This window comes from Scatophagus argus, chromosome 20, assembly GCF_020382885.2.
Source record: "Scatophagus argus isolate fScaArg1 chromosome 20, fScaArg1.pri, whole genome shotgun sequence".
In the NCBI taxonomy this organism is placed as follows: Eukaryota; Metazoa; Chordata; class Actinopteri; family Scatophagidae; genus Scatophagus; species Scatophagus argus.
In genome coordinates, this window is record NC_058512.1 from 5,766,550 (window position 1) to 5,782,459 (window position 15,910).

General features: G+C 41.6%; 1 protein-coding gene across 1 annotated transcript; it reads left to right on the top strand.

Moving 5' to 3' along the window:
* The first annotated feature begins 1,678 nt into the window (after nt 1-1,678).
* Nucleotides 1,679-15,637, top strand: rnf165a (ring finger protein 165a). Its single transcript, XM_046374729.1, has 8 exons — nt 1,679-2,108; nt 8,651-8,951; nt 9,042-9,170; nt 9,315-9,444; nt 9,690-9,794; nt 10,247-10,342; nt 10,442-10,542; nt 11,655-15,637. The coding sequence occupies exons 1-8, from the start codon at nt 2,048-2,050 to the stop codon at nt 11,770-11,772; spliced, it is 1,041 nt and encodes a 346-aa protein (XP_046230685.1). The 5' UTR covers nt 1,679-2,047; the 3' UTR covers nt 11,773-15,637.
* The last annotated feature ends 273 nt before the right edge of the window (nt 15,638-15,910 follow it).

The following is a 15,910-nucleotide window of genomic DNA, read 5'->3' on the forward strand; positions in this document are numbered from 1 at the left end:
GTACAAAGTGAGAGTTTGTCCATATTAAATATCGAAGGTCTGTCATTTGTGAATAAAGGGAACTGATTGCAGTAGTTTGACCTCCACTGATAATAAAGCACTGTGAAAGGCTCTTTGTGTAGCACCGCGGGCTTAAAGCATTAGATGGTGGGAACTGGAAGACAAGGACATATGGGACTAAGAGTTTTGTGACCCCCTCAGCCTCCTCATGCCCATCTGTTCCTCCACCCTTCAGGCTTAACACTAAAGGCAGAGAGGTTTTCAGGACACAGACATTTTTCAGTATGTCTGCTGTACACAAAAACTGTTCAGCATAGGGAGAGGTTGCTTTGCAAAGGAATTATGATAAGAATGAAATATAAAAACAATAAATGAATGGTCTGTAGCAGATTAGCAGCATATTCAAATACATTTCCCCAAAGGTATTGGTAACTTTAATCTAATTGGGATGAAGGTCTATGAAGACAGAAGTACTCTTTTTGGGGCTTTTTTGTGGCTCTAGAGGGAGCTGTGGGAAATCTGATTGGGTGTGTCGAGTAATGTCACTTGTGTAAGCACCGGTTGGTGTTAAAGACTTGAAGACTGCAACTGAAAATATCAGGAGGTGTAGAGGTAGAAGTAAAGGAGCTTACCAGACCTGGGTAGGCCAGTCCTTCTATCTTGTTTAGGCTGAAGACATTAGCTGTGACTAGCAAAAGACACCTGAATCTCAGACAGAGCTGTTGTCTTTGGAGTTGCATGATGGGTAATATAGCTGCCATGTTTTGACAAGGGAGAAAAATATGCAGAATAAAGAAGAAAATATATCTGTGGTTCTGCAGTATGAATTTTCATTCCTTTTTTAAAAAATGTCCCTTGTGAGACCAGGGGTACAATCCTACAGTGGTCTTTTAAGTAAAATCAGAAATATCATCATGTAAAAACATTCTTTTACAAGTAAAATTCGTCCTTTCAAAATACTACATGAATAAAGGAACAGAGTAGTGTGATTAAACTACAGTACAACTCATGCAAATTCTCCTCTTTTATAGGGTTGAATTTATTACATTAGTGGGCTGTTTTTATTGATTGTTGTTATACCCACGATCCACCTCTTTTGGGCCTGTGTGGGCATGCACAGACTGGGATTAATTAACACCTATCTTGCTATATTGTTTGAAAACCAGTGGATCATCTGTCCGAGGTAGGACTCCTCAGCGAAACGTTACGACTACAGGCGTTAGGAAATGGTAAAAAGTACTGGGTAATATATATCATTATTATTTTAATTATTATATAAGGTAGGCTACCCATTTCTGAAGTATACATTTAATGCTAATATGAGATTGGTGATCTGCGCAGGTCCAATCTGAAAAGGTCTTATTAGCCACAATAATTGAAAACCCCTGTGTTGGCATTCAGGGACTTTAATCTTAAATGATGCATCATATTAATATAAACTGTTACATAATATAAACTGTTTTGCAGGTAAAACAACTAACACTACTACTTAGGCTTTGCACCCTCTATATCTGTATATATATTGCATCTATATTGTAATTTCCCAGGAATGGAACTGATAAAGGATTATCTTATCTTATCTTATCTTATCTTATCTTATCTTATCTTATCTTATCTTATCTTAAAATCATTGTAACCGGTTACCGTGGCTAATGAATGAATACAGCCAAAAGGCGCACAGCAGTCACATATGTCAAATATCCGTTTTAATTCTTTTGATAAGCAGGCCCATATTTCACTAGAAGACATGTGAAATCCTAAAGAAATAGTAGAGGTTGTACGGTGGGATGAAATGCAACCAGATGGGGGTTCATGTCAATTTGAGGCTGCCCAAAACAGAGACATCCCCGCCCCGGCGGCCATCCCATTGGTGGAGCAGAATGCCAAAGCCGGAGGGTCCTGATCGGAGGGGTCCACTGATTGGTTGCTTGGGTGTGTGTGTGCAGGCATCGCAGCCTGTCCGTTTGAATGTGCTGGGGACTGGAGGGGATCATTTCCATGGACCATCTGTCTCACTGGCTACCCACACAACAAAGAAGGACCCAGGATGGTGTTAGTACATGTTGGATATCTGGTTCTCCCCGTCTTCGGCTCTGTTAGAAATAGAGGTATGACTATCTCTCTCTAATTGTTTTTATTCTAACCTTAACAAAGTTGTCGGCGTTCCCTCTTTTAAATGTCCTCCAAAGATGTAAACAGAGTTGACACCTGCTAGCAAAAAAGAAAACGCAAGCCAGCACAATCGCGACAGTCAGGAGAACATTAGCTGGCTTGCTAGCCGCAGCGAGGCGTAATTTCAGCCGAGTTAACAGTCAAAACGTTGTCAGCGTGACCGAAGACATTTAATCTCGTAAGAGCCATTTGTGTCAGGATGTTTCACGGCCTGTTGACCGCATCAAATGACTGCAGCTGTCAAATGGCAGCCCCGCTTTTCTTTATCCTCAGCTGTGCTCAGCGGCTAGCGCGGTCCGCTTTACCTCACAGTGCGCGGTGTTTACGTGCGTTTGCGGCAATCTTGTGTGCAGTCACCACTAAGCTAACGTTACCGAATAACACTCATAGCTTGGCACGGCCACATTTACTCAGCTCAGCTACAGCTAATAATATCCACATCTCTGTCTGGATTTGTCATTAATTTGGCCATGCAGGCAGCTGTATGTGAATCGAAGCTGACTCCTGCTAACATGACAAGGGATGTTTACCCCATTGTGTGCAACTGGCATTGGTTTTGTTGAGTTCCTGCGCTCATTCTACCCCGATATTAAAAAAAGATGATGGCAATTAAAGGTTCTTCCATTAAAAGATAGGTAGTGTAATGGCCGTACCCCCTGACAAAGGGCTACGGCTGACAAATGGGCTATAAAATGGTGGCATTTTGCCCTCCAAACCTCAAAAATTGCTTGAAAGCGTCAAATGAAACCTGCAAATTGCGCTGCAGGTGCTCCAGCGGTGGAGACCTGAACAGCATAAATATGAGTAATCACACTCGCTGAATTGGTCATACCAACAATAACATCATTCTCCATTGCAGCAGGCTATCTGTGTTGATTACGTAATAATAATAGTAGTGGTGATAATTTGACGTGCATTGTTAAAACTACATGCAGTAGCACCAATGATTTCATTGTGCTTTTATTTGTGTTCTTTTTTCCTGTTCCATAGTATCGAGGCTGGCTCTACATTCCGCATTTCTCAGACCTTTGTCCCCCTCCATTGTGTAGCTAACGATCATCTGCTGCTGTCTGCCGTAGCCTCTGCCTGTTCTCTGCATCTAGCTGTATTGTGAACCCCTTCTTCCTCATTTCCTCTTTCCATCTGAAGACGACATTGGCATTAAAACCGAGTTCCCACTCATACCGTATCCTTCTGTGTAACAGACTAAAGAATAACACCTTCTGTAGAAAACAGTTTGTCTTTATTTAAACTGTCATGTTGCTCTTCAGTGAATAACCCATTGTAGCACTTAGACTTTACTACAGACTGTCATTGTGATTCTCCCATTCAGTGTGGATAGACTACATTCTGCTGTAAATTTCTGTAAAGTGGATACATTTTGATCCTCTCTCCCGATTCGATTACAGCCAGGCTTGATCGAACTCTACGAAAATCGTCTCCATCCCCTATTTGCAAAGGTGCATTGTACCAGCTTTTGTCGTCAGTAAAGCATTTGTGTGATCACCTTCTCCAAAACATTTTGACCTGTAATTAATTCACCAATTGGCCGATACCTGCGGTACTAAAAATCACAGTAATTTGTGTGATGTTATTTTCACATCTTATGGTCCACTGCACCTGTTATAAGTGGCGTCCAAATGGCTGGTCATAGTCCTATCCATGTGTGAAAGCCTTTGTTCCTGCTAGCTGAATTGATTTAGTCAGTCACAATAAATTGGCGAGACGTGGGTCTAACTCATCTTGCCATTTGAAAACTCCCCCACTATCATGCACAGCCCCCTCTCAAGTCTTTCCTCAGTCACTTCCAGAATGCTATCCATTTTACAGGGATGTGTATATCCTGCACTGCTGTAGAACTCCTTTTAGAATGAAAATGTCTTTTATTCTTTGGTTGTGGTTTTCTACCTTATGTTCTTGTATTAGAACCTAATGCATGGTCATTTTATACTTTTGTTTTTCCACATTGAACAGCAGATTCCAATGTAAACTTTGTGTAGAGATGTCCCTGCTATACTGAAATGTGCTGTAAGCATACACATCTACTCATTGGATGCTGCTTCTGTTCTGTTAACCCTACAGAGAGCATGGTCGGGCCTTGCCTTCGGTCTTTATTTGCATGGTACGATTATGGTTATATAGGAGATATTACTCTTATTATTACTATTATCACACAGTGCCATACATACTAATATTTTCCAATAAAGACTGTAGTTTTCTTTCTAACCTTCAGTGTGCTTTTTGCTGATTTTCCATGTGTTCCTCCCCTCCACACTGTGCTGTCACTGAGACGGTCCCCTCACTCTTTATGTGCTCTCATTTCTCAGCTGTCTTTGACAGAGTTTCCTCAAGTTGATGCTCTGCTTAACTTTGAAGTAGGGGCAACCAAATTTCCCGTCCATTTCAAGCAACAAAAAAAAAAAAAAAAAAAGCATGTTTATTCTGAAACACAGAGGCATTGGTATTTACTGTGACTCGCTGTCATTCTCTCGTAATCCATACACTGTTGTTTATAGAACAAAACACAGTCTCCCTCACATCCACTCATTGGTGTTCACTGGTGATGAGTTAACATTGGAACAGCCTTGGGCCATATGGATAAAATCCTTATTTTGTTTTTAATGTCAATGTACATAGTGACATATTCATTTTTCTGTAAATTAGTTTTCTAAAAAGAGAAACTGTTGATGGATAAAACAAATCACAATGTTTTTGGCTCATCCAGCAAAATAAATACAATACCTAACAAAACAAGTTACTTCAATACATCAATGCAAAAATATGAACGTCCAATACTGCCATAAAGCCCTTGATTTGCCCTTGATTTGTTGCCTAATACAAATATCTGGAACTGTTACACAGCACAGTATAAATAGTATGGCAAATGAATCATCTAAAAAACATGATATTACCCATCTCTACTTGGAGGTGCTGACTACTTCATTGCATAAACATTAAACACTGGGTCACAAATTTTCAGTAAGATGTGCAGTGTGTGTCTTGTGTGAATAGCTCATCCATTTGGGAAATCTTCCTTCTTCCTTTTTTTTTTCTGCTGGACAGTTAGATGAGTAGAGGGAAACCACTGTCAAGTTTGAATGCCACGCAACAGAAGCCACAACCAGCAGCCAGTTAGCTTTAGCTTGGCATTGAGCCCGAAAACCAGGAAACAGCTAGCCTGTTTTCTGACCAGCGACAACATCCATCTGCAAGCATCTCTATATGCTCTGTATGGATTTTGTTTCCAGTGTATTTGCTAAGCTAAGCTACAGAATGTGACGAAACATAAATGAAAGTGCTATCAATCTTCTCACCTAACTCTCCACCAGAATGTCCAGCTATCTCTTCTAAGAGTCTCCAAAGGTATATTATAACAAGAAATCAATTTGGTTTAATCACCAAACAGCAACTAATTCATTTGTTAAATGTTATATCGGTGTCGTAAACCCGCTGGCCCCTTTCATTCTCTTTCGTCTTTTTCCTGTCAGTTAGAAGCACAGACCTTGGCATATTTCTACATAAATTTTGAATCACAGAAAGGAGCATGTCACTGCTCACAGCTTTAAAATGTAAACATAAAGTCGTGCAGTGGAGCCTTCGTAGCTCGTGACGAAAGGAAGTCTGTAATATCATCAAATTAAAGTCTTACATTATTTTGTAAATACTGATATTGTGCTGCTGAGTTTTGAATGCATATATTAGACCTACAGATTCTATGAATACACTGTTGTCATTAATACATTGTAAATTCTTTTTAATGTGCCATCTTGCTTTAAGAGGTGCTCTCACTTTAAAGAATGCATTACATAGCTTTTCCTTCTGTGAATAATATGAAAGTGTGGCATCTGGCTGCAACATGCAGCACAGGCTCTGGTTCAGGTATTATTTTACATATATACTCAGCAGTTTTAAGTGTCTTAAAGGCTGGGACTTCTTGCTGTTATGTTCCAGTCACTTGTGTCTGAGGCGCTCACAATGTCTGAAAGAGTCAAAGTTATTTATGTGCAGATGCAGTGTGTGCCCGAGAAGCAGCATGTGGAAACTTCCTCCACCGACTACAGCAACAGACTTAAATAACTCAACAGCCGTAGTGCATGTGTTCTCTCACAGTAGCTGCACTGCTATAGACTACATTAATCACAGATGTTCAGTCTTACACCCAGCACCCGCCATGTCCTTATTTGACCCTCGTTTAGTATCAAGGTCTGTGAGCGGTGTGTAAGCATGTGCCATGTAGAGCTATTTGTATGCAGATTTTCAATCCAGCTGCACAATAAAAAGGCTCATTTTACTCTCGTTAGTCCCTCACTGTGACTGTGAGTGTGCTCATCAGTGATACCAGCTTTGGTGGTGAAAGATTTTCTGTGACAAACTGCATACCCAAGACTCAGAGTGTCACATGATGGAAGACCACGACGCTCGGCAGAAGGAAGGATTATGTTAGACAGGCGGTGTAATTGTAAAGCTGCGGTGATGAAAGTAGGAGGTGTGAGGGAGGGAGAGGGAGACAGCTTCGATGTCAGACTGCTGCAGTCGCTGCTGGGCAGGGCTTACGAGCTGTCACTCACACAGGGACACCATGCCGCAGCCACACTGTGGGGGAGGGGCTGCCTGTGCAGCAGCTCAGGGGTGAGGAGAGGTGGACGAGAGTGTATGACTGTGTGTGTGAGTGTAGATGGGTGGGGGGTCTGTTCTGCACCAGTCAGGCATTTTCTGTAAGTCAAATTTGAAGCAGAGATATAACAATAACAACATCAGGGCTGTTACCACTGGCAGCACTGCAATATGTCAAATATTAATGTCAGAGGTTCATGCTGTGAGAGAGAGCCCAGAGACAAATAATTTGATATTTACTCAAAGCTTCACGCTGAGCACAGTCTTACCGGGTCACAGGCGTTATACAAAAGTGATGTGCAGCCTCTCCAATCCAACCCACCGATCTGACATTTCTGCTCTACTTCCTCAGCCAAATGTTGTTTTGAGTTTTGCTTTAGGCTCGCAAGGTTCACTGGCCTTCCATGCCCCAAGGCTACATGCAACACAGCAGAACAATAACCAGGAAAATATGTCATATTAGTAATAACTAAAGGGATAATTTGACATTTTGAAAAATTCACTTATTTGCTTTCTGCAGAGTTAGATGAGAAGACCAATAATGCTGTCATATCTGTTTGTTAAATATAGGGTTACATTCAGCAGCCTGTTAGCTTAGCTTAGCACAAAGGCTGGAAACAAAAGAAAACAGCTTGCATGGCTCTATCAATACATATCAAAATCTGGTATGAACTTAGCTTAGTCCATGTGCTATGCTAAGTTAACTGGCTGCTGGCTGTAGCCTGGACAGATGAGTGGCATCAGTCTTACCCTCTCTCAGAAAGAGAAAGCAAATTAGCATGTTTGGAAAATGCCAAACTATTCCTTTAAATATACGAAATAAATATATGGATTAGATCTTGGATTTACATATGAATGCTACAGACTTCATAATTTGTCAATTAGATCTCGACTCAATGGACCATTGAGCCTATTTTTAATTAAACTTTTCAGCAAGTAGCCAAAGCCAAATCTCCTCTCCTTTTAATATTAGACAAACATTGTCACTTCATGTGTCTGTTCAATAAATCCAGCTTTAATATGCCTTGACTCTGAAACAATTAATTTCAGGCACAATACTCATATAGCACATTATACACAGTGCACGGTCCATCCTCGAGACCCTGTCTGTCTGCTTCCTGTTCCAGAAAGCCTGAAAGCTGTAATGGAAAGAAGAAGAAGTAACTGTTTGTCCCCACCTCACCTTCCTTCCAGCCTTTCTTTCTCTGAGCTTGGAGTAATTCACATTGATTGTTTTGTGCAATTCGATACCGAGGTGATTCAGTGGGACTCCCACACAATCTCATGTCTCCTCCAACACTGATATGGAGGGTGGGGGAAGGTAGAAATAGAGGTGGATGATCTTTTGTTATTGCAGTGGAAGGTACCTGCAGTTGAACATTGGTTCCTTCAAACCACAGACCTGATTTAAGGCCTGGATCTATTGCATTGACTAGCAGTTGTGTAATAGACAGCCCCCCTGTAATGTAGATCATCTTGGGAACACACCAGGTTGTTAGTGACAAGCCATCCTTCCCGCAGGCTGTACAATGGCAAGTGGAGAGGCAGGTCATTGGGTACAATCTGTGTTTGGGTTTAGATGCTGCTCTGCAGGAGTCTCGGTGTCTGTGTCCTCCATCTGCTGTGTTGTCTGTCTTCTCTTTTCCTGTATCAGGTCTGTCCTGTTTTTATGTTCTGTCTGTGTGATTGGTTGTTAAATGTTTTTCTGTGTTTCTGTGCGTGAAAAAGCCAGAGGGTTCTTGTTTTTGCAGTCATGTGTATCACTTCACTGTTTTGTCTGGGTCTCTCTGTGGTGTCTGTTTAAATGAAAGCTATCACAGACTTATCTGACTCAGTTCTGATCAACTGCATTTATATCCCTTAGGAGTACACTTTACCAGGCATCAACACAGCCATGCTACCTCCTGCCGACATTTTCATCTGGGCGCTCCCCAGGCGCCCATCTCAGCAGAGTTCCCTCTAGGACACACCAGCCAGCCGCCTCAGACAGGCCTGGCCACCCACCTGCCCCCGGCACACCATCCGCCCCTCACTGCCCTGCCTGCACCCCCTCAGTTCCAGGATGTGCCGGGGCCTCCATTCCTACCTCAGGCCTTACACCAGCAATACCTCATTCAGCAGCAGCTTCTTGAAGCGCAGCACCGCAGGATTCTCCCGCACTCTAGGTAGAATTAGTACCCACATGCAAGTACGAATGCAGACAAACAGTGAACCAAAGTCAAACATTTTAATCTTATCTTTTATCTCAATTGCAGAAGAACCCAGGAGCGTATTCCCCTGAACCCCCACCGACTGCGTTCAGGCTATGAGTACTCCCCTGCCCTCCATGTTCCCCAGCCAATGACACAGCAGCAGCAGCGGTACCTGGCCGAAGGCACCGACTGGTGAGTCGCTGTCGCAGATAAACCAGAGTCCTGTAGAGTCGAGAAAGGCTCCCGTCCTTTCACCCCTGCACCCATCTGCCTGTCTGTCACATTGCTTAACGTGGGTGATGATGTTGATTTAGCCGCCTGTCTGTCTGCCTGCAGGGATCTCAGCGTCGATGCTGGCCTCCCTCACCACCAGTACCAGCTCCAGCAGCTTCCACAGCACTATCAGCATTACTTGGCCTCCCCCCGAATGCACCACTTTCCCAGGAACACATCCTCTGCACAAGTGGTATGTTAGTCATCTGGCTATTTTTAGTTGAGTTTTATTATCGCAGTTATTTTCTTATTCATCCAAGCAGATATTTTCTAAAGACTGCATGGTTGTGATTTTGACGAGTGTATCAAGACTATTTGAGCCACCTTCAGTTTTCTCGTTTTTTTCCCCTTGTTTTTAACAATGCATCAAAACAAAGGGGAAAATATGACTGCAGGATTAACATGGCTGCAATGTGATGAAGAGTTTTCTTTTACTAGGTTGTGCATGAAATCAGAAACTACCCGTACCCCCAGCTGCACCTGTTGGCACTGCAAAGTCTGAATCCTTCAAGGCATGCCACAGCTGTGCGAGAAAGTTATGAGGTAAATCCACCTTTAAATTCATTACATACACTTTGCATCCATTCGTCTGTCAAAGCCAGTGAACAGTGTTAACATTGGCATAACTGTGCTGCCCCATCTGCATTCTTAAATTGTGCATAAGAGAATTTGAACTTTGTCTCTACTACTCAATTCTAGTTGAGAAAACATTTTCACCTCCAGTTCCATTGAGCAGCCCTGGTGTTTTTAATCATATCACATGATCTTTAAGAGCTGCTCAGTGGAACTGCAGCTGTTTGAATTTCCATTATTTTATGTTGTCCATATTAACTTAACGTTTTAGCTTCGAAGTTCAGTCTTGATCTAACAAACGTCAGCTGAGAAAACAATCTCACCCCAAGGTCAATTTAGCAGCTCTTCTATTCTTTGTATTATTATTTTATTCACCTCTCTGATTTTCTCAAATGTATTAATAAATGTCCATTCTTCATCAGGAGCTTTTGCAACTAGAGGACCGGCTGGGGAGTGTGAGCAGGGGAGCTGTTCAGACAACCATAGAGAGGTTCACCTTTCCACATAAATACAAGAAGGTAGTGTATCATAACACACAGGGGCATCAGCTACAGGATATATCGAGTTTGGGCTTTTCTGACCCTGTCTCTTGTCTATGTAATCTGACCTGTAAACAGAGAAAGCCCCTGCAGCTGAAGATTGGGGAGGAAGAGGAAACAGATGTGGATGAGAAATGCACCATCTGTTTGTCCATGCTGGAGGATGGAGAGGACGTCAGGTTAGAAATGTTTTGTAGCCCCAGAATCCCACTTTTTTCTTTACAAAAATTTCACAACAATGGATGAGAAGACTGATACCAACCTTGTGCGTGTAGAGTAAATCCAGAGCTACAACTGGTTAGCTTTAGAGATGTCAGTTACAAATCGCTTTGCTGTTTCAAATGTTTTAGTTGAGTTCAGGGTTAGGTTTAGGCTAGGGAAAGGGCGGAATTGCCATTTTTACTCTTCAGCTTTTATGTAACGAGGCATAACATGTTAATTATTATTATTATAATCAAGCTAAGCTAATCATCTGCTCACTGTTGCCTTAATATATAACAGACAGATATAACAGAGTGGTGGTCATCTTCTCATCTGATGGAAAGGGAATAGCCATATGTGCCAAAACTTGAAACAATTGCTTTAAATAAATTAAAATAAGCATATCTAGATGCACATGCATTTATGGGATGCTGTGGGATTTTCTGTTGACATAAAGATGTTATAGACTTGATAATTTGGAAATTAGATCTCAACAAACCATTTACCAATAGCCAAATCCTCCCTCTCGCTCACATTAGACTTCAAATTTCATGTCATACTTTAACAAGTCCAACTTTAATCTGCCTCATTCAGCTTGAAGCAGCTGACAGGAAAATAGACAATGCAATCAGTAGGTGGATTTTCTTTCTGTCTCATAGAGCCAGGCTAGCTATTTCCACCTGCTTCCAGTGTTTGTGCTAAGCTAAGCTAAGCAGCCGCTGGCTCACACTGAATAGACAGATGTGTGAGTGGCATCGATCTTCTCAGTTAATGCACCCCCAGAAAGCAGAATCTCAAGCTTTTCTTTTCAGCAATTACATGAGCATGTGCTCCTACATATGCCTTTAAAATGGAGAGCTGGGCCTGGGGATGAGGGTCGGCTTACAGCATACAGAGTCTCAGCTGTCTGAGAGGCATGTAGGATTGATGATTCAACAGAAGTCATGTCTGCATGCCTGAATGAACAAAATTAACTCCCTGCTGGTCTCAGAAGTTCTGTGCAAGCACATAACTGTGTGCACAGGGAGAATCATGTTTTCCAATGTGAATCGACATTGACCCGGTGTCTCTCTGTCTCTGCGTCCTCCAGGAGATTGCCCTGCATGCACCTCTTCCACCAGGGCTGCGTGGACCAATGGCTGGCCACCAGCAGGAAGTGTCCAATCTGTCGGGTTGACATCGAAACACAGCTGAACCCTGACAGCTGATGAGATTTAAACTCCCTCCCACTTTGTCAATCACCCTTGTGTGGTTCCTGCTTTCTTCCATCCCGGCTTGCCGGCCCCACCCCCACCCCCTCCCCCGTTGGGTGCTTTGCCAAATGTCTCCAGACTTCATGTGACATCACCACCCTTCTGACTCACGCTTTACTGAGCCAAGCCAGGATAACTCGCACTGCACGAGAGGCCGCAAGGAGCTCTCTTTGTATAGAAGCACATCTCTCTGGAGGCAAAAGACACGCAAACACACACACACACACATACTCATGTACACAGGGTTTACTTGTAGCTTGCTGGTCGTAAGTGGGGTGTTGTTGCTGTTGTGGTGTTGTACTGTAGGTAGCCCCGGGCTGTGTAGCATGTCCTCAAAGCCATGACTTAATGTCCTGAGAATGGAAAACACATAACCCCACACTGAGCTGGCTACTTTCTCTCTCTCTTTCTATATATGTATATATATGTATATATACATATACATATACATATATATATATATATATGTATATATATTTTTCTCTCTTTTCAAACACCTTTCAATCAAAATGAATATTCTGCCACACAAGAAAACGTAACAAACTAAATGCTCTGATGCCATGTTTACTTAAAGATCATCTGTGGTTGTAGTAGAGTAGCAGTAACCAACAAGTGATATCTGGTGTGCTGTTGTCTTCTTAGGGGCAAGCACCAGCCAGCTGAGTGTTTTAATTCTATCATGCAGCTTTGACATTTTGCAATACAGTTGTACATTTACCTTGGGTCGGTGTCATGTGAGATGGTGTCATGTGATTAGGTCTCTTTTGCTGCCGCAGAAACCGAGCCTAGTGATCGAGTCGTAGTGTGTTTAAAAATTTCAAAATACGTAGAAAGTGGGGTGTTTTTTTTTTTGTTTTGTTTTGTTTTTCACCAAAATGCATTTTGTCACAGTGTAGCTTGAGCCTGACGTGCAGGTTCACGTGTGTGTGTGTGTGTGTGTGTGTGTGCTCTGCCCAGCTGTGTGTGGCTCAAAGAATGTGTCTAACCAATGTGTGGATGTTTGGAAAGTGCAAATGTGAGCGTGTTTCCAGGGTTCGAGAGAACACCTAGACGTTAACTTACTGTAGGTTAATGGCAGGGTCGCTGGAGTGCTTACACAACACAAAGCCAAAAAAGGGATGAAAAAACGGAAACTATCATGCGCTACAGAGCGAGGTGGGAGGAAGACTCAGCTGCCCTTGTACCTGTATCTTCACCTGGCGCGGGGCCAGTAGCGGAACAGTGTGTGCTAAAAATGCATGCTTCATCATCGACTCGGGCTGACAGCTTCGGTAGCGTTTCTTCTGTTTCAAAAAGGTACAGAGATGGCTTTGCATGACTTAGTTAATCTGAGCTGTGACTATCTTCTCAACACTAACAAACAAACAAAAAAGAAAAAAAAGAAAAATGAGCACGGTGTCAGTGGCTGCTCCCCTGACTTGTAGCGTGTGTTCATCCCTGTCCCCCTTGGTGGCAACGATGGGATCCTCTTTTTGATGTTTACCTTATTGCCTAAAGAACAAGCACATGTGACAATAATCATACCAACAAAAGGTTTCTCCTTGGTATTGCGTTTGCGTTGGTTTATATTTAGGTATAGATTCATCCTGCTGCAGTGTTTCAGCAGAGAGACAAGCTTGCATATTGATCTTGTGTACTTGTGTGACAGACCTCCCCTCGTGGTTGCTATGCTGGTTGCTATGCTGTATTGCTAGAACATTTAGAACGTGGTGGTGCGACGGAGGCAGCCTCGCTCTTGCAGTGCACACAGATATGAGAAGGCTCAACAACAGGAACACATTCAGGCTGTTAAAACAAGTCAACCCCACCCACCCATCCACTTGCTACCAGTTTTCACTTCGACTTGTCATTTCGGTTCCACTTGGCCTAATGTTGAAAGGACGCCTTTAGGACCCTCGCTGTCCTATGCACTGTGATAGTAAAGGACAAGACTTGGTCCGGAGGTTCTCTCAGCCTCGCCGGGCCAAAGATCAATTAACATGGATTGCTTGTGCACTGTCAGTGTTGACGCTGCCTCCTGCTGTAGTGGAGTCATCTGTGACTTTTCATAGTTTACACAGGGTGTTGTCAGTTCAGATGCCTTAAGTATTTAACAATCATAATTTATTACTAACTGTAGATATTGTGGGTATGTATTTAATTTTATATAGTTTTTTTCGGGGAGGGTATTGAATCATAATTTATTTATTTAGAAATAACACAAAAATGCTATGAAAAAACTATTACCTCATTTTTGCATTGTTTTAAATGGGAATGCTTTGCATGCAGTTGTACTTTTTAAAACACTAAAGTTAAAGAAAAAAAAGAGCCCTGCTGTTTGATCTCCACAAGCTGGCTGTGCGATGTTTACTGTCCAAGGCTGAGCTACTGAGCCCGCTCTTCGTCTCTTCCTCTCTCTCTCGCCCTCCGTCTCTCTCTCTCTCTGTCTCTCTCTCTCATTCTCTCTGTCTGTCTCTCTCTCTCATTCTCTCTGTCTGTCTCTCTCTCTCTCATGTGGTGCTGTGGATCTTGGTTACATTCCATTCAATGCAATTTCTCTGATCCCCCATGCTGTGATGTAGTGGACAAACTGCAATGAAGTGAATTGATTTTAGTTTGTGGTTTTTTTTTTTGTTTGTTTTGTTTTGATTTTTTTGCACTCATTTGTTTAAATATGGGAACCCTCTCACTGGCAAAAGAAAAAAAATAGTTTAGATAATTTAATATCATCACTAAGAACTCTGGCTTTTTGCTTCTCACAATGCACTATGGGTCTTAATAATGACGTGAAGCATGTTCCTTTGCTTTAACTTGTTGTATCTATCTTTTTTTCCATCTCTCTGGCGTTTCTCTTCAGTTATTTTTCCAGAATAGTTTGTAGACTTAAGCATAACAAGTGCCTCGCTTTAAGTGTTAGGAGATATTTCCATATTACTGAAACCATCAATAACAATCTGTCCATGAAGTCACCATGCCTTATTGGTTGCATAATTAATGAAAAGTATGAGTCATGAAAGAGCTAAGACAACATGTGACAGGTGTCTACAAAAGCCATTATCCTCGAAATTTAAGTCAAGCTGTCCAAAATAGCTGTTGGTTTGTCGTGCTGAAGCATTTAACTATTGTGGAATAGGATAAAGAGGCATGTTTCACTGTGGGCTTTACAAATACTACATTCATTTCTCTTTTCTGTTTAGGCTCTATCTCCTACTCGTCTTTTTTATTTTACTGTACGTCTCAGACTCTACCCTGTTTCCTTTCACAGTCTAAAAGGAAGACCGGGATTTAAAAGCACAACCTTTTCTAAAAATGCATGTTTTCTCAGGTTTCGATATAGTCTCAATGGTTTAATAGTATACGATGAAAATATATACAAAGAATATAACAGAAAAAAAAATAGTTTTGTTGCTGTTTGAATCTGAAAAACAAAGCTGAAGAGAAAATATCCCAAAAAGTGCCAGTGAAAGGGCTGCCGCCATCCTTGTATGAAAATCTGCTGTTTAGCTGTGACTGCGCAATGTTTTTCAATATAGGATATTTTATCTGAAAATAGAATATTTATCATTAATATTAAAGCAATAGCGCATTAATGGTGGTGAGTGTGTTGATGAGGAAATGGATGAGCATATTATGGGTAAATGTTAGATTCACGTGGTGGAATTTTGTACTTTATTTATTATTACTAATAATAATAATGATAATGATTTCAAAAGTTGCATTGCTAAACCCAAACTGTTCTGTTTTGTTTTTTAATTTTAATTTTATTTCATGGCTTGTATATTATCCTTTTGTATGTGCTCTTTTTGTAATAAATTGGATAAAACTGACAAGTACTTGTTTTTGTGTTCTGTATTCTGGCACACTATGGTCTCAGCTTTGTTAAGGTGTGGTTGTAATTTGATCCTTTGACACTTAATGATGGAGAAAATGCAACCATCTTTACGTCGAACTCCATCTAATTCTATAATCCTCACTAGATTACTTAAAGTTTTTAGCCACTTGGGGGCAGTAGAATAAACTGTAAACCCAAAACTGACATATTATCTCTTTAGATATTTGTTAATGCTAACACGTTTGCACTTTTACACACTCAACACACACAGAGCAGCATTAA

What these genes read in the sequence shown, in the direction of transcription:
- rnf165a (XM_046374729.1), top strand. Translation starts at nt 2,048, where the DNA reads ATGGTGTTAGTACATGTTGGATATCTGGTTCTCCCCGTCTTCGGCTCT. An exon ending in CGGCTCTGTTAGAAATAGAG is followed by an intron (nt 2,109 to 8,650) that starts GTATGACTATCT and finishes TATATCCCTTAG; the next exon opens with GAGTACACTTTACCAGGCAT. An exon ending in TTCCACATAAATACAAGAAG is followed by an intron (nt 10,343 to 10,441) that starts GTAGTGTATCAT and finishes ACCTGTAAACAG; the next exon opens with AGAAAGCCCCTGCAGCTGAA.